The 18768-nt window shown below is 50.2% G+C and overlaps 5 protein-coding genes across 10 annotated transcripts; 3 read left to right on the top strand and 2 right to left on the bottom strand.

The window, feature by feature from the left end:
- The first annotated feature begins 117 nt into the window (after nucleotides 1-117).
- Nucleotides 118-10354, top strand: LOC136197934 (PHD finger protein 3-like). 3 transcript variants are annotated; one of them, XM_065987816.1, is made up of 19 exons: nucleotides 118-1613; nucleotides 1680-2304; nucleotides 2382-5330; nucleotides 5406-5527; nucleotides 5584-5852; nucleotides 5917-6026; nucleotides 6089-6137; nucleotides 6208-6409; nucleotides 6463-6498; nucleotides 6569-6822; nucleotides 6876-6992; nucleotides 7042-7116; nucleotides 7176-7211; nucleotides 7266-7477; nucleotides 7544-7709; nucleotides 7762-7851; nucleotides 7906-8101; nucleotides 8165-8848; nucleotides 9100-10354. In XM_065987816.1, exons 3-19 carry the CDS (start codon nucleotides 4471-4473, stop codon nucleotides 10251-10253), a joined length of 4632 nt encoding a protein of 1543 aa, XP_065843888.1. In that variant the 5' UTR covers nucleotides 118-1613; nucleotides 1680-2304; nucleotides 2382-4470; the 3' UTR covers nucleotides 10254-10354. The 3 variants fall into 3 exon arrangements, with proteins under 3 accessions (XP_065843888.1, XP_065843887.1, XP_065843886.1); XM_065987815.1 differs by having other exon boundaries at nucleotides 1680-2580; nucleotides 2641-5330; XM_065987814.1 differs by having other exon boundaries at nucleotides 1680-5330.
- Nucleotides 650-3379, bottom strand: LOC136197951 (insulin receptor substrate 1-like). 2 transcript variants are annotated; one of them, XM_065987842.1, is made up of 4 exons: nucleotides 3191-3379; nucleotides 2772-2851; nucleotides 1691-2286; nucleotides 650-1636 (listed from the first exon to the last, which is right to left on the bottom strand). In XM_065987842.1, the coding sequence occupies exons 2-4, from the start codon at nucleotides 2841-2843 to the stop codon at nucleotides 832-834; spliced, it is 1473 nt and encodes a 490-aa protein (XP_065843914.1). In that variant the 5' UTR covers nucleotides 2844-2851; nucleotides 3191-3379; the 3' UTR covers nucleotides 650-831. The 2 variants fall into 2 exon arrangements, with proteins under 2 accessions (XP_065843914.1, XP_065843915.1); XM_065987843.1 differs by having other exon boundaries at nucleotides 3050-3191.
- LOC136197971 (5'-deoxynucleotidase HDDC2-like) lies at nucleotides 3483-4463 on the bottom strand. The gene is made up of 4 exons (XM_065987873.1): nucleotides 4260-4463; nucleotides 4091-4215; nucleotides 3773-4038; nucleotides 3483-3717 (listed from the first exon to the last, which is right to left on the bottom strand). Exons 1-4 carry the CDS (start codon nucleotides 4311-4313, stop codon nucleotides 3599-3601), a joined length of 564 nt encoding a protein of 187 aa, XP_065843945.1. The 5' UTR covers nucleotides 4314-4463; the 3' UTR covers nucleotides 3483-3598.
- Nucleotides 10355-10383: 29 nt separating the features above from the next.
- On the top strand, nucleotides 10384-12542 carry LOC136197953 (uncharacterized). Its single transcript, XM_065987847.1, has 12 exons — nucleotides 10384-10507; nucleotides 10566-10649; nucleotides 10699-10762; nucleotides 10828-10969; nucleotides 11101-11220; nucleotides 11294-11400; nucleotides 11457-11533; nucleotides 11587-11641; nucleotides 11702-11859; nucleotides 11925-12006; nucleotides 12067-12236; nucleotides 12325-12542. The coding sequence occupies exons 1-12, from the start codon at nucleotides 10385-10387 to the stop codon at nucleotides 12448-12450; spliced, it is 1308 nt and encodes a 435-aa protein (XP_065843919.1). The 5' UTR covers nucleotide 10384; the 3' UTR covers nucleotides 12451-12542.
- Nucleotides 12543-12680: 138 nt separating this feature from the next.
- LOC136197947 (uncharacterized) lies at nucleotides 12681-18719 on the top strand. Of its 3 annotated transcripts, none has more exons than XM_065987835.1 (7): nucleotides 12681-12890; nucleotides 14513-16746; nucleotides 17276-17355; nucleotides 17412-17465; nucleotides 17522-17623; nucleotides 17680-18197; nucleotides 18245-18719. In XM_065987835.1, exon 2 carries the CDS (start codon nucleotides 14532-14534, stop codon nucleotides 16503-16505), a length of 1974 nt encoding a protein of 657 aa, XP_065843907.1. In that variant the 5' UTR covers nucleotides 12681-12890; nucleotides 14513-14531; the 3' UTR covers nucleotides 16506-16746; nucleotides 17276-17355; nucleotides 17412-17465; nucleotides 17522-17623; nucleotides 17680-18197; nucleotides 18245-18719. The 3 variants fall into 3 exon arrangements, with proteins under 3 accessions (XP_065843907.1, XP_065843909.1, XP_065843908.1); XM_065987837.1 differs by having other exon boundaries at nucleotides 17254-17355; XM_065987836.1 differs by lacking the exon at nucleotides 12681-12890 and adding an exon at nucleotides 13176-13835.
- The last annotated feature ends 49 nt before the right edge of the window (nucleotides 18720-18768 follow it).

Here is an 18768-nt window from a genome sequence, read left to right as displayed (position 1 = left end):
CCCTCAACGCGCAGGCAAATCATTTCGTCACGAAAAGACGAAAAAGAAACGCGGTTCTTATCGCGGCGGAGCCATCGACACATCAGTGTGCTCCGTAAAGTTCGACGAGGAGGAGTAGAAGAACAGAAACGCCGCCCTGATACTGTTATCCTTTCGCTATGTGGAGGAGGTTTCCCTTGGGATTTTCATTGACGTCAGTCAGCTTTGCTAATGATCATCGTGAGAGATCATTGTAATTCAACTGAGGCGGGAGGTCCAAAGGTCATCTGGGGTGGGGTTTGCGCTTGTTTCCCGTCAAACGCACTAGACATCCCAAACAGGCCATTTAGTTGTTATAGACTCGGTTTAGGTTGGGGGGGTATTGAAAGAGGAAGCGATGGTGAGACACTTAGGATAGGAATCCCTGTTTTTCTGGGTGTGTCTCCTCTGGAATGAATCCGCCTCGTGCACTCGCGTATTTGTGTTCCCTTACGGTGGAATCGAATCCAATCGGGTGGTTGATTTTTTAGACCGCCGCCCCGCCCTTATTTTCAAAAGCAACCATATGGTAAATCTTGTTTAGCTTGGGAGGATGCCAACCGCGAGTACATAACATGCATTAGCGCTGTCTGGGTCCTCGCGCCGAGAAAGGCTCGGAGAGCATAAAAAATCTTTTTTACGTTTCTTCTGTATTCCTTATATTATGGGCATAGCACTTATTAGTAAGACATGCAAAACAAAAAAATGTACAATGAGTCAAATCTCGCTTTTTTTTCGGAAATTTTGCACTGAAGTGAAATCCAATCAGCCAGCCAGCCCACAATCTTACTCAATCACACAAGCCAAAAATATTCACTGGGTTTTAATCTGATGATTTTCATAGATTGGTGTTGAAATTCCCTGACCAAGAGTCATATCCTCGTAAGCATCTCTGCTATTGAGTCGTCGCGGCTGCATCAGCTCATAGTCAGCAAATCCTCGTTGTCCGCGAGTTGCCGCCTTGACAACAGGCATCCGATCCGGAGAGAAACCCCTCTCGTTCACGACGCCGCGCTTAGGATCCATCTCCAAAGACATTCGTTCAAGAGATTGAAGGAGACTCGGGTTCACCGGGGTCATATCTACGTAGGAGCTCGATGACGGGCCTGGGGTGGCGACGAACCCGGAATCACTGCGCTGATGATGACAGTGACGCGGCCCTTCCTCCTCCATCGTCATCTCCTCGTATTCCTCAATGTCTTCAGGCGGAGGTTCGGTTGGAGGGGAGGGCGTAAATTGAAGATTCTCTTCAGCAGATTGCAGTGGACGACCCGGATCTGAATTATAGCGTTGAAACGTGTCGTCCCTGTTGCCGGACGGAACGGGAGCCGGGACGGACATCTGAGGCCTATACTGTCGGCCGGGTTTAAGTGACGCACTCGACGGAGCCAGGGAATCGTCTCTTTTACTTCGAATGCACTGGCTACGACTTCTATGATACCGCTTTTGATCGACCGGATGCCCAGATGGCATGAGGGGACCCGGTGCCGATAATCCTCTTGATCTGTGTGGCCCATAACGCGCTTCTATGTGGAAGAGACGTTCTTTTTGAATCTTTTGAAGATGCTGCAGATTGTCTTCGGTCTCTGGAGAAGGTAGCCGATCTCTCGACATTTGTCTAATGAAAAGTAATCAATAATAACGACGTTTTTTATTCGCAGATAAATCTTACATTAGTATGATTTGATGAACTTCCTTGGCAACCTCTTTGGACGCCATCCTAAGCCACATTGTTCCGTGGCCAGAAAACGAGCTTCTTCCCGGTTCGAAAAGAAAATTGTTACCGTCGAAACCACAATTACGTACGCAACCGAGACGCCACGTCCATCGCATCTCGTGATCGTCCGGATCGACGAGCTCAATGGTGAATTCATTGAGAATAAAGATGAATTCGCAGCGTTGAAAGTGAAAGATTCCGTAAAGTCCTTCGGGCAGAATCGTGACGCGCCACGCGTGAATGAAATCGAAGTCGGGCGCTTGACGACCGTCGACGCCGCGCGGCGGAAGAGTCGCGATGTCCAATAACCAGCCCATTTTCTCCTCTCTGCTAGCGCACGCAAGCACGATTACTTCGTTGCGAACATGGATGACGAACGCGTGCTCGTGTCGCTTCGACGCGTCCGTTTTGCCGCTGACGCTTACTACGTCGATCAGGAGATAGACTTTGCGCGCTTTCGCGACGTTCTTTTCGTCGTAGAACTCGATTCGCGCCTCGCCGCGATCGGAAGGCTTAAAAAGGGCGACGTATCGCGTCGCATTGATCGTGCTCTAAGAAAAAAAAACCCGGTAAGGCGGCGTAGTTTACGTTTTCGTGTATGAAAAATGCGCGGGATCCTAAACACGCCTGGAATGTGTTAGCACAGACTCGAATTGCCTTGGGCACGCGTCCAGAATCGCGCCGAAAGGGAAGCGTTGTGGGGGAGATGGCCCAATCTGGGTAGCGGCCCCTTTTTTAAAGTGCGATTTCGATCAGAGGGACACTCGCGCTCCTCGTGACTGAATTTTCAACGGCGGAAAAAAGGCAAGAAGCCGGGTTCACGTGTACAACGCATGAACGAAGCGGTTCGTTTCACACGGGTTCATATAGATTACGTAATGCTACGCTCTTTTGGGTCTCTTTAGAGGGTGGTGGTGCGAGAATTCGCGCTGCACTATCGCGACGCTTTGGACGCGCACGTGGTCGCGATGGGCACGATGCCATTTTTTTTCGTACGCCGCCGCCACAATTGGCTATAGAAGTAGCGAGATCTCACCTTGATTCGCTTGAGCGGTCCTTGACGAATGGCGTGTGTATCTTGAATTAGATTTTCCTTTCGCTTGTTCATGGCGCAATCTGAAACAACGCAATGCGGTAGGTTAGGTTACAGTGACGCAGAAAAACGGAAAGGAAAGGGCGAGGGCGGCCTGGTCTGTGTTGTGTTCCGCGAGGGGCGTGCTCTCCCTCATAGTAGAAACAAACACGTGGCGCGATTTCTCCCAACGAAACCGCCCGTTTCGGCGCTGGAAAGTCAAAAACGCGCGAGAAGCATACTAGTGTGCGTAACGATGTAGAAGGCGAAGAGAAGCGCGCGAAAATACTACCGCGAAAGGCGGAAAAAAGCGCGCGGTCGGAGAAACTGCCTCTCTCGAGCGCATAGACGTAGCTAGATGACGCTGGGAAAAGTCGTCGTACCTGTCGATGACGGAACGAATCCAGTAACAATAGGTCAGCGTCAGTTGGAGCGGTTTCGCGCGGTCGCTAGTAGTGGCACCCTCTGCGTTGGACTTGGCGCGTGACGTAATTAGGTCCAAAGCGCCGAATCGTTACGCCTGCGGGGGAGGAGGGAGCAGTTCGTCGGCTTCACTCGTACTAGACTTCGAATATAGATAAAAGGTTGTTCTAGGAGACGGCGAGACGGATGTTACTCGCTGGAGGATGAGAAAGTGTTTGGCGCGCTCAATTCGCTTCCTTGTTCCGCATTAGATCTGGCACGATGAGTTGGCATGATGCCATTTCGCATTACGTAGGTGTCTCGCTGTGTCCCGCCCTTATTCAGCCCGCCACAATGCGCACGCATTGCGGATACAATACACTAATTATTCAATCGTTTTTATCCCTTATGTTTCTTAGTGATGTCGACCACTTTCTGATAGAGTCAGTTCTAAATTTGTCCTCGGTGGAATCAAAAAAATCTTGCAATTTACCGCGAACGCCCGACTCTGCAAATCCAAAATAATTTCTATTCAATAAAAACGTTGAGAGCGTTGTTGTTACCTCTTTCATACTGATAAGCTTGGGCAATCATCTCAAATTTATCAATATCTTTTACAAGTTGTGCTTCCAAGCTAACTCCACTCTCATACTCTTCCCAAAGATCCATAATTTCATCTCTCATTTCCTTGCACGGCACCATATCTGTTATGTGTCTCATAGCACTCTTCTCTCGCGAGTGCTTCTCCTCCTTGCTCACGCCATCAGACGGAGTGATATCTCCCACCAAACACTCGGCCAAATCATGAACAAGAGCCATCATGATGCAACTGAAAAAATATTTTTTAAATTAAAATATTACGTTTTTTATTTATTTTTTACCGATTTCTATTTGCTTTGGTCTTGGTACCGAGGAGAAGGGCAAATATTGCCATTCGGTGCGAGTGATCTGCCACGCTTTCCACATTGGGAATTCCACGCTCGACCCAGCCTTTTCTTTTCACTTTCTGAAGCAAGAATTTGTTTTTAATTGAATCGCGTTGGTGACTACCTTCAAATCGCCGCAGAGGAACATGAAACGCAGAAGATTCTCGTCCAACTCCATCTCCGTTAGCGTGCTCTTCCAAGAAATCTCCGCATTGATCTATTTACACTTCGAGCGCATGCGTTTGTGTATCGTGATCCTCCCCGACGATTTCTCCACCTTCTCGACCTAAATCGATCGCTTCCCCGCGCTCGCGCTAACTCGCCTACTAGGGAAAATGACCGACAAGGACAAGGAACCGGATATGTGTCACGCGAGGTCTCCTTCGGGGAACCGAACGCCTCCTCGACGTCCGACGCCGACTCCAGCTTCGGACGACAACACGCGAATGAGCAGCGATCAAATCGAAGACGAAGCGTCGGTCATGGCCGAAGAAATGGTCAGCAAATTGACGCAGGATCAAATACGAGATCTCGCCGAAGCGCTCCAGAAAGATTTGGCTTCCGAGAAGACGAAAACGGAAAATCCCGAAGTTTCAGAAGAAAGCGAGACTTCCAAAGCGAGCGACGCCGCAATCATTGATCCCTCGTGGATTTTGGATAATAGTGGGGGTCCTGACGTCACAGCGGGAGACGACGACGTCTACGTTTCGCCGGAAGATCGATTTACGGTGAACGAGTTGAAATTGAAAATGGAGAAAAGTGCAGATAAGAAAAAATTCGTGTCCAGCACAGCGGATAAAGGATTATTGGCTCTTGAGCACGATTATTGCGACGCGGAGAAGAAATTGGCGAAAGACGAGTCCAAAGTGACGGAGGCGAAACGAGTTCTACGAAGTTCGACGCGCCCAACGAAGACAAGGAAAGAGGAAAAGAATCGAAAGGAAGAGACCGAGAATAAAGAGGAGGATATAGATATTGACGGGGAAGATAAGGCTGAGAATGACGACAAAGTTGTTGAGAAAACAAAGAGAGAAGAAGAAGAACATGAGGATGATAAAGATAAGGGGAAAAGTGATAAAGAATCAGAAAAGGGAAAGGACGACGATGAAGAGGAGGAGGAGGAAGACGACGATGAAGAGGAAGAAGAGGAAGACAACAGTCTCTATTGTATATGTAGAAAGCCTCATCAGAATAGGTACGGTTTATAACAGGGGATGAGTTAGCTGCATTGGGACCCCAGATACATATCTTTTATATGGGGTTTCTCTAGATTTATGATTTGCTGTGATCGATGCCAAGAGTGGTACCATGGCGACTGCGTGGGAATATCGGTCGAACGGGGCCAAGAAATGGATATGAACGACGAGGAATACGTATGTCCAAAGTGCCAAAGTAACACCAATAATAAATAGAAATTAAGAATTCAACTAGCCTAGTGTCTTCTATAGGAAAAGCAAAAGATCGGAAACTGTTGCGCGAAAAGGCAATGCAGTCGAAAAAACGCGAACTCGAAAAACGCAGCGGAAAACACGAGCTCCGTCGACGCGACGCTCCCGTTCTCGAAACCGTTCAATCGGAGATGAGAAACCAGAAGGCGCTGACGCGCACGCGCATCGGCGGGCGTCGATTGACTCTCGCCGACTACGAAGAAGACGACGAGTGGGTGCCATGGCGACCACAGCCTCAGGACGGAGAGGAAGAAGTCTCGCAAGAAAAAGTCTGATTTTTTAATTAAAATTTTACGTACGGGAGGGACATCATTCTAGAATTTTTTCTCGTAGAAATCTAAATCGACGTCGTCGTCTTCGTCGAGTCGAATCTGCTTGAATCCGACTTGTAAGAAATTGTGTCGAGGTGATACGTTGTACTGCAGTGAAGAATGTATAAAAAAGTATTGGATCAATACGTTAAATACATTATTCGTCGTTTCTAAAATGTTGTAATCGACACTAGATACGCTCGTTCTGCCTTGAATCAACTCGCTCAGATTGCCGCTCATCAGGTACGTTAGGGTGCATCTCATATTCTCATACATTGGTGTCAATGCGGGAAAACTTGTGTGGAAATTGTAGAAGAGCACTTCGTTTAGTGCGCAAGTTGCGGCCACCGGCCCCGCGGCCGATCGCGTGACGGTCTTCGATCGGAGCGCGGGGAGAAGTGTCGGGGGTATGGCGGCGCCGAAGAGGGAGAATCTAGCGTCCTGGCTCGTCTCCCATCCCATGTGCGAAGTCGCGTTTAAATCCGGCAGCGGAATGGGAGGACAATCTCAGAAAGGCAAGCAACTGGAGTCCTCATAAAGGGAGGAGAGTTTAATTTTTCGTGCATAGATTCAAAGCCGAAGGAATCTAGACTATCCAGATCAGGTAAGATCATCATTGTCTAATACATATGTGAAGGAGTATATGCAACGACTTGAGTCTCTGCGTTTTCTAGACTCTTTGTCTGATGATCGTAAGCCCAAAATGTCCATGAACGTGAAGTTGGTGCGAAACAACGTCGTGAAATCGTTGAAGCAAATTCTCCTTGAACGCCAAAAGGCGGATCGCGTCAAAGTCGACGAAAAGGACGTCCAGTTGATTAGTCAAAAAATTGAAAAGCAACTCTATCGCATTCACGACGGCGTGGGGCAGAAATACAAAGCGAAATACCGAACGCTCATGTTCAATTTGAAGGACACAAAGAACTCTGTAAATTGTTACGTGTAGTTCTATGTGCTTAGTTTTTGATTCAATTTTTGAAGGTTTTGTACAAAGATGTTTTGGCTGGTCGCTTGAAACCCTCAGAAATAGTGACGCTGTCTTCGGAGGAATTAGCCTCAAAGGAATTGGCGAAATGGAGACAAGAGGAGAACAAGAAGGTAAATAGATACATAGACCAAGCGCACTGACGTTCACTTATGTCTCCAGACCCTTGAGCTGATCAAAGCAGCCGAATTAGAAGCGGCCAAAGAGAAAATTAAAATAACGAAAATGACTCACAAGGTAAGAGTGTACTCTCATCGCCGGGGCTCTCCACTAAGAGTATCTGTGTCCTTTAACAGGGGGAAATTGAAATTGAGGAAATCAATTTGGGAAAAGTAAGTTGATCTATCGTACTTCGTTTTCTATTGAGGGAGTCTTTTGCCGTTAAGTCGACGTCTGAGCCTACGCCTGCGCCAAGCGTTGTGGACGTTCTTTCGGTCGATACGACGGCGCAGCATCAGAGTCACGTCTTCAGCGTGAACTGCCGCATTTGCACGGGTAAAGAAGAGGCGCCTCGAATTGTGAAGAAGAAAAACGACAAGCCAAACGACAGAGAGAGAAAAAATGAACGAGACAGACAAATCGAAGAAAAACCACAACCGTAAATCAACAAATCCAAAATGCTTCAATAATAATAATAATCAATAACTGGGCGACTTCTTTTCAGAGATTATGACGTCATGGACGTGGACGTCAATCCTCCATCTCCGTTGCCCTTGGTTCCGCCAGAATTACCCGAATGGAAAGGAGTAGTGAATATGCAAGGCGTGGCAAAGTTCATTGCGACAGCGTATGTCGTATCAGGATCAATTTCAAAGAAGGCTTTATCGGCGGTGGGTTTAGAAATTTTGGCTATTAATAAGTAATAATTTTTATTGATTTAAGATGTTGCCCGATTCGTGTTCTGTGCAAGGACGAATAGCTGCGGGACAGGTGTGGGATTACGTGAAGAAATTGAAGTATTCTACGAACAGGGTAATCAATAAAATTTGGCAGGCGATTTCAATCGATTTTTTTCTTCAAACAAAGGACGTTTGCCTGATTCGATTCGAGCCGGGCAGTGGCGACGAAAAGCGTTCCTTTTTGGAACTGTTTACGTACATGAAAGAAAAGCAACGATTCGTTGTCGTAGTGAATTGCCATCTTCCAATCAAGGACATGTATCTCATGCCGCTGTCAACGGGAGAAAGCCTTCCTAATTTCCTCAAACCATTCCACGGCCCAGGTAAGATAAAATACCATGATATGGGGTCATTAGCTAAGCGTAGAATCTTATTCTCGTGTACAGGTCTTCCGCGAGACCGATCTGATCTCATTATTGGGATTATTGTGAAACAGAGTAGCAAGCAGAGACGTCACCACGGAAACAGCGGAACGAGCAGCCGAGAATCGCATCGTCATCAGCAGCAGCAGCAGCAGCAGCACCAGCATCATCGTTCCAAGTCGTCAAGGAAACATCATCATCATCACCATCAAACTGTTCCGGACGAGGCTCCCATAAACTTAGCCAAAAAGGGCTATTTTCAGGTTTCGTCTTCTCCCTCTTCCTCTTCAACCGCTGCCTTAGGAAGAAACTCTCCGCCCGCCGACGTGCGCTATTCCCCGTCAGCTGAAGTCTATTCCCCAAGTCAGCCGAGTCTCGACGACGACGTCCCGTCCGGGCAAACGGAATCAACGACGAAACCGTCGTCGGCGGTGTCAGCTATTCTCTCCGTTGCCATGGCGAGAGCGGGCGGCGGCGGCGGCCTTTCGGCGGCGACGACAAACAGAACAGAGATTCCGCTTTTAGGAGGGGACTCTACTTCTTCGGGGGGTACTAGTATACCTTTGTTAGGAGATACGACTTCTGTTCGTCTGCCAGCGCAAACAGCTTCTTCGTCTTCTGTAAGCGTAGAGTCGGCTGAACCTCCGCCTGTTTTTTCAAGTTCTCTCATGCAAGCCGTCAAAGCGATGTCAAGTGACACGTTGCAAAGTGAGTGGTTTTTGTCAGTGCTTTGTGTTAATATTAATGGCTCACCTGTCAATCAATCTGCTGACTTTTCACGTGATGTGACGTCACTTAACGTGCGCTGTCACGCGTGCAGAAAAAGTCAAGCGCGCGCTTCTGCTATACGCCGTTTGCTAAACATTTTATTATATCCAAACACCTCGAGGCACAAGGGGTTTGGATAAAATTGGCGCGTGATTGTCTAATGAATAACTTTCTATTTATTTTTACTATAGACATTGCTCAGGCTGTCGGTTTTATGAAAAATCAAAATCCGACTCCGTTGGAAGATCCCAAACGGTCTCCTCAACAACTTACTGCATCGTCCGACAATTCTCCTCCACCGCAACTTCCTCCAGCCCCCCTTCCCCATCGATCACCTCCTCTTGAGCACATGCCCGATTCGATTTCATACGAATCTCGTCCGTCGGATCCCCGACAAAAGTCCGCACCCATTTCCGCCGCAGTATCGGACCCAAGGCGACCGCCAAATTGGGAAACCGATTCACCGCCACCGCAACAACCGCGAAAAAGGACGCGATGGGACGACAACGACGAAGAAAGACTCGTAGGCGGGGGAACGATTACCAAAGCAACGAGATGGGAAGACGACAAAGAGCCTCTTCAGCCGCCACCGCAGCCACTGCTGCAGCCACGCCGATCTCGATGGGAACCCCAAGAAGAGCTCGTACCACCGCCGCCGCCGCCGCCGCCGCTGTCGCGAAGCGGTCTACTGCCTCTTCCGCCCGAAGATCAGCGATTGGATCGAGGAGACCTCGGCTACGAGTTTGAAATGGAGAGACGATTTGATCCTCCTTCTGACGTCGCACAGCAACCGCCGCTGCCGCCGCCGGCGGCGGCGGCGGCACAATTCAGAGATGTCGACCCGAGATTCGATGACATGGGTGGCGTGCGATCATTTCCTCCTGCCGCCGAGGAAAGAGTGGATCCATCCTTGTATATGCAGCCAACAGAGGAGGCTATGATGAGAGGCGAGATGGAACGCTATCCGCCGGGGGAAAGGGAACGACGGCTGATGCCCGAAGGACGACTCGATTGGGACCGCGAGGCGGAGGAACGACGACGATACGAGGAGGAGGAGGAGAGCAAATGGGAGGATCCAGCCGACGAGAGTCGACGCTCGAAAATGCCGAAAGAGATGCGGGAATACATCGAGGCGACGAAGAGGGAATTGAGAGAATCGACTGTCGTGGATCAGGACAGAGAGCGGAGAGGGCTTCCTCTCGGCTACCAGTCAGCCCGTCGAGAATTGGAAGAGAGAAAAGATAGGGGGCACTCGCATTATCGCGAAGGAGATCGCTACGGAGGCGATCCGCGTTGGGAAAGGGAGGGCTATTATCGCGACGAGGGGAGACCACGGCGACCGTGACGATCGTTCGCGCGCGTTCAATTATTATTATTATTTGCTTCGTTGTTTTTTTCGTGCGTTTATTTGTTTTCGTGTGTAATTAAAATTTTTGATTTGTGGAATGTCTTAGGAGGTGATATCAATAAGTTCTAATGGTAGAACGAGAACGGCGTGGGGTTTTTCTCGCCGATCTCGAACGCTACGTCGTTCAGACTCGAAGGACGTTTGAAACGCTCGCGAATCGTCTCGATTGGACACCGGAATCGTTGAGCGAGGCGAGTCTCGATCGCGAAAGGGGTTTCGGGGAGAAAACGTCCGCCTTTTCTCGCGCAGAACGCCACTGCTTCGTTATCGAACGACTCTTCGCTTTGCGTTTCGACGCGAAAGCGCGCGAGTCGTCGTCGCGACGTCGATTCGGTGCGAAAAATCGATCTCAAATCCAATTCTTTCTGACGCATTAGCGCAGAACGAACCCGCCAGCTCGAAATTCTTCTACGAAAAGTCGAAATCAGTAACGTCCGTGCGAATTGGTAAGACGATGACCTAGAGACACGCCCCCGCGCGCGGAAGGGACCTTCGTTCTCGTTTCGTGTAGGGAAAGCACTTCGCCGGCGAATTATTGAGTGCGATCGAGAGCAGAAGGAGAAACGGAAGGAAGAGTCGACGATTAGGGAGAATTCGCTCGAAGACGCGAATATGATTCCTCCAGTTTTCAAAACCGCGTTAGAAGAAATCGAGTAAGTTCGTTAATTAGTATATTCATATGACGTCACCACAGCATTGAGAAGTAATATCAATAGATCAAATTCGTTTGGTGACGTCATATTTTTAATATATGTATGACGACATGACGTCGTTGATATTTTAGATATATTTATTCCTGGTCTCAAATACCGATTGCCTACTCTCAATTGACTCTCACCTCATTGGAGCCAAATTTCATCAAGGGATGGATAGTGAACCATCTCCCAGAATCAACGCAATCCCTGTAAGGATCCCCCCCCCCCCCCCCCCCCCCCCCTCCAAAGGCATCAAATCGCGATCAACGCTATCTTTATCAGAAGCTCCGCGTCCCAACTTGATCAAATCCACTTTATATATTCGTCGCTTTGTGTTTGCCGGCCCGACGCTCTGGTCGCCCGATTGACGCCACGTTTGGCCGCCCGAGGTCATTAGTTGCGGAATCCCCCTCTCGTTCCATCTCGCAATCGAATTAGTTTTCAGAGACGAGACAGTTTGTTTTGTCTCTATGGAAATTCCTCGCCTTCTCGCTCATCGCCACGAAAAACGAATATTCAAAAGTAGGCCCCGGATAACGCGGTTTCGACTCGCGAGCGAAAAGTGCGAGATCTAGGACGAAATTGATGACGCAAAGTTGCGCGGTCAAGTCAAGCTGAAAGCCGAGCAAAGTAGATTGCCTTCTAATTACCTAATGGCTTGGGACGGTAATTTCATTGGTTGCGGCTTAGGCGATGAATCGAAGCCTAGCCTTGTCTCCTCGTTGGCTAACGAGGACAAAAACGAACAAGGAGTCGATGATGATGATGATGATGAGGATGATTCCTCTTCGTCTTTGTCTCCTCTTAGTTTGGACGAGCGACGAGCTGTCTATGATTACGTAGTCGAGGTTTGTCTTTTTTTTTTATTTCTTGCGATTTTTATCCCCCCCACCCACTCTCTTTCTCCCCTTAGAAATCGCGACTAGAGTCGTCGGGTAAACGCGTTGCTGATATGAACGAGTTGCTCGTTGAAGCGACCGAAGATTTCGAACGAGGTTTCTATTTTGGAGTGAGAGTGGTGGGGCGAGGAATTGCGACGTTTGGGGGGTTTCTAGTTAAAGCGAAGCTGCAACCGCGCGAGGCGGCGACGGCGGCGGCGGCGGATGAGAGCGGCGTCGGGGGGAAAACGTATAACGAACAGATGGCGATAATGAGAGACTATAAGAGACGAAGGCAGTCGTATCGTGCCAAAAACACGCGCATCACAAAACGAACGCCGACTCAAGTAATTCCGCGTAGCTAGAGAGAGAGAGAGAGAGAGACAGGAGGGAGGGGGAGGGGGACTGCGACGTAAACTACTCGTGTCCCCCTAGATACTGAGGGATTTAATTGACGTAAGAATGGAGATATTAGCGCCGGCGCGGAAGGGCGACGCGGAGCCGGACCGGAAACGGGAACGTCGACGACGGCGGCATTCCACTCCACGTGGATTGTCGTAAGGGAGTAAGCACGTACTATCGTTTTATCGATTTCCCTGCATGCCTTTGGAGGAGACTCCTTTATGGAAATGAGTCAGTCCTGGGGTAATTAAGTTTCAGTAGCAGCATTGGGTTCCAGTTGCAGTTCACTTTTGCCTTAACCATCGGTCTTCTTTTGTCTTATATCAAACGAATTTGATATCGATATTGGGAGGGGTGAACGACGATTGGTCGATGAGCGGTGACGTCATGACTAGCGCGATAGGAAACCCCGAGCGTCAATCGAATCACTGTCCCCCCCAAAAGCGGGACAATCTTTGGGTCGCGCGCGGACGAGAGCCCATCTGGTTAGCGCGGGGAATAAATTGACCGATAACCCATTGGAGACGGTCAGTAGCACGCGCCAAGTAGGAGGAGGAGGAGGAAGAGAATAGAAGCGGGGAAAGCAAAACAGCACACAGGTACGTACGGCTATAGATAGAAGAGTCCCTGCACTAGTACATAGTACTACTCATTACAAGTGTCTCATAAGGAGGGGGAACTGCTATTTTGTACTGATGCACTCTTTACCCTCGACTCTTCACACCTTATCCTAGTTGGCGTTCTTTCACTATTACGTATGAAGGCGCCCTTGTTTTTCCGTTGGGGCTCGTGCCAGGTCCCCCCCCCCCCTCTCCCTGTGGTCGCCTTCATTCGCTCGGCGACGGCTTCTCTCTTTGCATAACTTCGATTCACTCGATTTTACCCGCGATCCTTATCTGCCTTGGCGTCCCGTCTCCTCCTCCCCTTCTGTCTGTAACGAAATTTTGCGGGAGGACGAATCCGTCGCGCGCGCGCGCCCGCTCTCTTATTGTCCAACTTAGTCTAATTCGTCTGTGTGGCCTTTCGCACTTCCGTCCGGCGGCGCCCCCCGGAAGAGGTGCGAGAGATCGTCACTTCTCCTATTCCGAAATTCGCATCGAACGATTCGATTTCGGAACGAAAACGAGACGAGCGAATTTCTCATTGTCTCCCCTCCCCCTTTCGCGTGGGCGCGCGCAAGAATAGACTCCTAATTCGCCTGTCTATTATGAATGCTTCGACTCGACCTCGGTCGAGTCACGTTTTTGTTGCTATGGCTCGCTTTCTTTGCCTTTTATTACGGAGAGAAACAGAGGGGACGGAGAAACCCTTCGAGTTGTTTTCGGTGTGTCGGGCGTGGTTTTCTAAATTGGATAACTGGCGGACTCTAAATTAGGACTCCATGCTAAACGAAAGAGCCCGTCTAATTCGAGAGGCTCCCAGTCGGTTTTCGCGTCACGTCGCGAGCGAGCGAACGAACGACCGAGCGAATAGTTTCGAAATTAGAGAGCGAAGGTCGAAGTACTCGGGATAGGAGAACGGAAGTATTTAGCGCGCAAACAACGGTGAGAGCATCGCGCGCGCGCGCGTTTCCGTAGCACGCCGTCTAAACAGGGATTGATTATCTCCCCTTCGAAGAAGGTTCCCTTGTGTTTGCGGCCGATTGTACAGTCTGCGATCGCGCCTGTTTGCTTATGCCTCGCGGTGGTCGCCCGTTCGAACGTCAGCGATTTAACGCAGCGCACGTGCCGGTGTAATAACATTAGGCGTGCCCCCTTCGCTTGTTTGTGATGCGTACCTCGTTGCTCTGTCGCTCGTCTAATTGGCTCGTTTGTTTCGTGCGTTTGTTGTGATGGCCCTGCATGTGGAGTGCGCCTCGGGGAAGGGTAAAGCAATCGTTCCCCGTGACGCATTCGCTATTGTTTGAGAAGGGAAACCTACAAGTCGTAATAAGCATTTTACGATCAATAAAGCATTCCCCTTTCGTTTGGATAGTGACATAGGAGCTCCATAACACATTTTTTAATCCAATTAGTTCTCGGTTTTCTGTTTGTTGGCCGTTGTGTATATATGGAACGTTGCGGAAATACCGCGCGTCGTCCCAAGGGAGCGCACCTTCGCCTTTTTGGTGGAGGCGGACATGGGAAGCGAGGGGGGCGCCCAGACTAGCCACTGTCTAGATTTGAACATATCCAGTCATTGCATCGACTTATCGATCTCATTCCTGTCTCGACTCTCTCAGGTGCAGAGATTCCGCCGTCATGTCCTCGAGTACCAAAGTGAAGAGATCGTCGTCGTTTTCCGAAGGCGATCGAAAGGGACGACGTCGCGGCGGCGGCGGCGGCGGCGGCGGTGCCGTCAAAACGACGACGACGACGACAATGTTCAATCAATCGCGACGACGTTCAAAAAAAGTTCGCTCCCAGACGGACGTGTCGCGTCGCCGTCAGTCCACCACCGTCGCCGTTCCAGACACTCAGCCCGAACGACGACGACGTCACAAATCATACGACGCCGACGACGAGGAAGCGGCGGCGACGACGGGCCGACTCAGAGTGACGTTCACGCGCGAATCGCGACGCTATTCAGATAGCGAAAGCGATCGATACGAAAGTTGCGACGACGACGACGACGAATACGTGAGTGAGAGCGACTATGGACAGTCGAGTAGCGACGATGACGACGCTATTGATAACGATTGGTCGCCGTGGATAACGTTGGCGAAACGAACGAATAATGCGCTTGCCGCCGGCGGCGTCGTCGCGGTAACGCCGACGACGAATTCCGCTCAGAGTAACGCCGTGACTGAAACGAAAAAAACCGTCGTCGGCGAAGTGAAAAGGTCAAAGAAAGGCGGCTTCTTTCGTCGCCTTTTTGGCGGCGATAAAAAGGAAAAGGACGTTGGGAATAAAAAAGGGGGCCGGGATGGGACGATCGGCGGACGACGGCCGCAGAGGTTTCCGTCGCCGCCCAAGCGAAAGGCACCGGAAATCGATCCCGAGTCGCGTCGGAAAGCGATCGAGGTTCACGTGAGCGGCACCCGACACGAGGTCGTCTGCCGAGAAGAAGAAGAGGAGAGTCAACAAGATCAAGAACGCGAGATCTCGAAGTTGGACGGCAATAAGCGTGTCGCCGTTGTCGTGGAAGCGTCGCGAGACGATTTGGACGAGATTTTAGATTCCATGTCGACGTCGACGGTCGTCAGCAAGACGTCGTCGCGAATGATGTCGTCGAAAAGTCAGTCGCCGTCGCCGTCGAACGAACGATCCGGACGTCCCGTGATCGTACGGGTATATAATTCGAAAAAATCGACGTCCAGCGCCGGCGGCGGCGGCGAAGTTTCGCCTCTCGCTCCCGCGCCGCGCATTCCGGGCCCCGATCCCGCTCTCGTGACGTCGTTCAAATACGTTCCCGGAGGTAGTTGTCCGATGACGAGCACCTACGTCAGCGATCGTAGTCACGTGGGTAAAAAACTGGACTTCAGCATATCGGCGGCGGCGCGCAACGCCGGCATATCGCCGGCTCTTTTGAAAAAACTCTGCGCCGACAGTAAGGAGATCGACGTGCAGCGAAGTCCGTCGCCTCAGTCGCGGGGGCGTGGCGATTCTAGCGGAACCGGAAGCGTAGAAACAATAATTGCCAATCCGAAGTATTTAAAGCGGACGCGCAGCGATTTAACGTCGCTCGACGGTTTTTCCGACATACCGATCTACGAGTGCCGTCACGAGGCGCTCGTCGAAGAGAACGGAGTCGAAAGTCGTCGTCGCTACGGACAACGCGATGCGGGCAGCGAACGCGACGAGACGCGCGACGGCGATCACGAGGACCCCGACGTCGTCGTCGTCGACGACAACGACGAACGCCGTCGTTCGTTGATGTTGCGACAGCGAAATTTGAAGTCGCTCGTCGTCGGCGACGATAAGCCGACGACGAGAGGAGCGGGGCCGCCTGCGACGATGTCGACGAAAATCGTCATTGAGGATTTCGATAACGACGAAGGTAAAGCCGTTCAAACGTCCACGTGGATTAAATCGCAGGCGACGATCGCTCGACGGCATCGCGTCGCGCGATCGTCGCCGCCGCCGTACGACGACGGGAAAACTATTGTCTCTACGACCGATTCTGGTTACTGTTCGGGCGACGTCAAATCGCCGCCGAGCGGCCGGGGGGGAAAAGCATCGACGGACGTCATCGTTCCTAATTCTTACCGCGTGCGCACATCTATTTTGATTTAGATTACTAAGCCCCACCGCTTTTCTGCCCGTAACTGACCTCTTTTCTTTGTAGTCCAAGATTTAGTTTACGATTTACGAGAACTGTTCATATTGTCGGAAATCCGGTCGCGTGAACTGCGGACGAGCACGCGCACAGCGTTCGCGGTCTCTCGTGATTCGCGCAACGTCATCCATTGTTCGCGAATCTGTCTCCCCGATTGCGTTCTACGCAGCGTCCAGCGAAGCGCGTCGACGTTTACAGGTGAAACCGCGTTGCGCGAAGCCCTCGATCACTTCATTAGCGCACGAGTTTCGATTACTCGCGTGCCGTTCGTCGTAAAACGATCTCTTTTCGTCGAAAAATCGATCATCTCGTTAGTCGAATCCGTAGAAGAGAGGCGTGGGGTGACGTGGAACAACGTCGCGCAGTTGTGTACACGCCAGAACAAACACCACTCCCACATTTCTGCATACGATCGGATTGCAATTCGCCGAAACGCACACGCGTCGTCTCCAATTAGAGATAGAATCAGTCGTACGAGCTTGAGTCGAAACCTTATATGTGCAGGTCTCTTTCCGGGGTGCGCAATTAATTAATGAAGCCCCGCGTTGTAAATTAGAATTAGAAGGGCGGGGATTTGTGGGGCGAAGTTCGGAGAATCGTTTACGAAGACCGGTTCCGAGAAGTCGACTTGAAAGAGGGGGGCGGGCTGTACGGTGTTAGAGGGGCCGCATAAAAGCGACGTATTGCGAGCTGTTCGTGCAACAGTTTTCCCCCCTCCTTCCACCAGACGATGATTGCAAGAGCCGTATTTCTGCTGCTGATGCTGCTCGGCGTTTTTGCCGGCGTCGATGCGAAAAAGAAGGGAAGGTGCGTTCTCTCATCATTGCACGACCGAGGTACTTAACTTAGCACCTTCTTTGCAGCTTCCTGCGTTGCTGGCGCGTCAGAAAAGTTGCAACGGGCGACTCTTTGGGCAGGTGAGTAGCAACGACTCTAGGTAGAGGAATCAATGACGTTTTTTTTCTTGCCTCAGTTCAAGTTGCTTCTACTACGAAAAGGGTAGCCCCGTCAAATGGGGAAACCGCACCAAGTGGCCTCTTTCGAACGTTTACCAAGAAATGAATTCTGCTGATTTGTAAGAGAGTCACTGTAAATTGATATAGACGGAAATGCTGAGATGTAATTTTTCAGATTTGGTTTAAAGGTTCCTCACAATGTATGGTGCACGTGGAGATTTGACCTTAAGGAAAACCACAACGCCCTAGTCGGCTGCACCTCTTTGCATCTTGATGTGAAGGAGAAGGACTGCAACTTGGGCCACTGCCATCCGTGCACGTCTCCGTATACCAATAGTCGCGATTTCATGCGCGTTGTTCTTGCGAAGAATAGCAAATGCCGCGGATCCGATAGAAACAGTCGAAATAACTGCACTCGTTGTTGCTGCAATCGTTTGCATTGGCAATGCGACGAATGCACGCTCGGGGAGAGTCGGTGCGCCCATCTCGGTCGGGCGTCGTGCAATTTTAGTCACGTGTTTTGCGGGAAATCCGACAAAGGCGTTCAGGTGAAAGTGCGTTACTGCGAAACTCGCAAAGGAGTCGTTGGGGTTGATTTCTTTGCCGACGAAACGCGTCGTACAAAGAATTTCCGATGCTCGTTTGTTGACCTCAACGAAGTTAGTTTGTCCGGAAAGGCAAAGGGACTCGTTTGTACGTTTGATTTTAAATTTTCTCTTTCTTTAATTTTTTTTCTGCAGTCGTCCCTCCACCACCCGAGGAGGAGCTCTTGGACTACTTGCAGGATTGCAAGAACGAGTCGAAATCAAATTTTAGCGTGGTTTATTGCGATTTAGTGAAAAGTTCAAAGCCCGTTCCTCCGTGGGATTTTCATGACGATGACGAGGAAGAGAATCATCTTGCCACCGAAACCTTGACAACTATCGCTCCTGTCACTCCACCGGGCCCAAATCCAAGTCATCCTTCTTTTACTGAATTTCCTCCAAAAGTCACCGAGACTACGTCCAATGAAGGAACAGAATTAAAGGGCGAGAAAGGAGGAGAAGAGAGAGAAGTAGAATAAACTGCGCAAAGAACAAATTTTTTTTCTCGTCACAACCTTTACCTTTATCCGCTGTGCACGATTGCTCGAAACACGTTCACATTCCCCACCACTTCTGAGTCAGTTTTCGTTGAAACGACGCCAAAACATGCAGCGAACCGCATTCTCAATCACTTCAACCGGTTGGTGCATCCTGCATGAATTGCAATGGATGGGCGGGGT

The sequence above is a fragment of the Oscarella lobularis genome, chromosome 18, assembly GCF_947507565.1.
Source record: "Oscarella lobularis chromosome 18, ooOscLobu1.1, whole genome shotgun sequence".
Taxonomy (NCBI): Eukaryota; Metazoa; Porifera; class Homoscleromorpha; order Homosclerophorida; family Oscarellidae; genus Oscarella; species Oscarella lobularis.
Note: the sequence above shows the minus strand (reverse complement) of the source record. Positions and strands in the feature narration are given on the sequence as shown.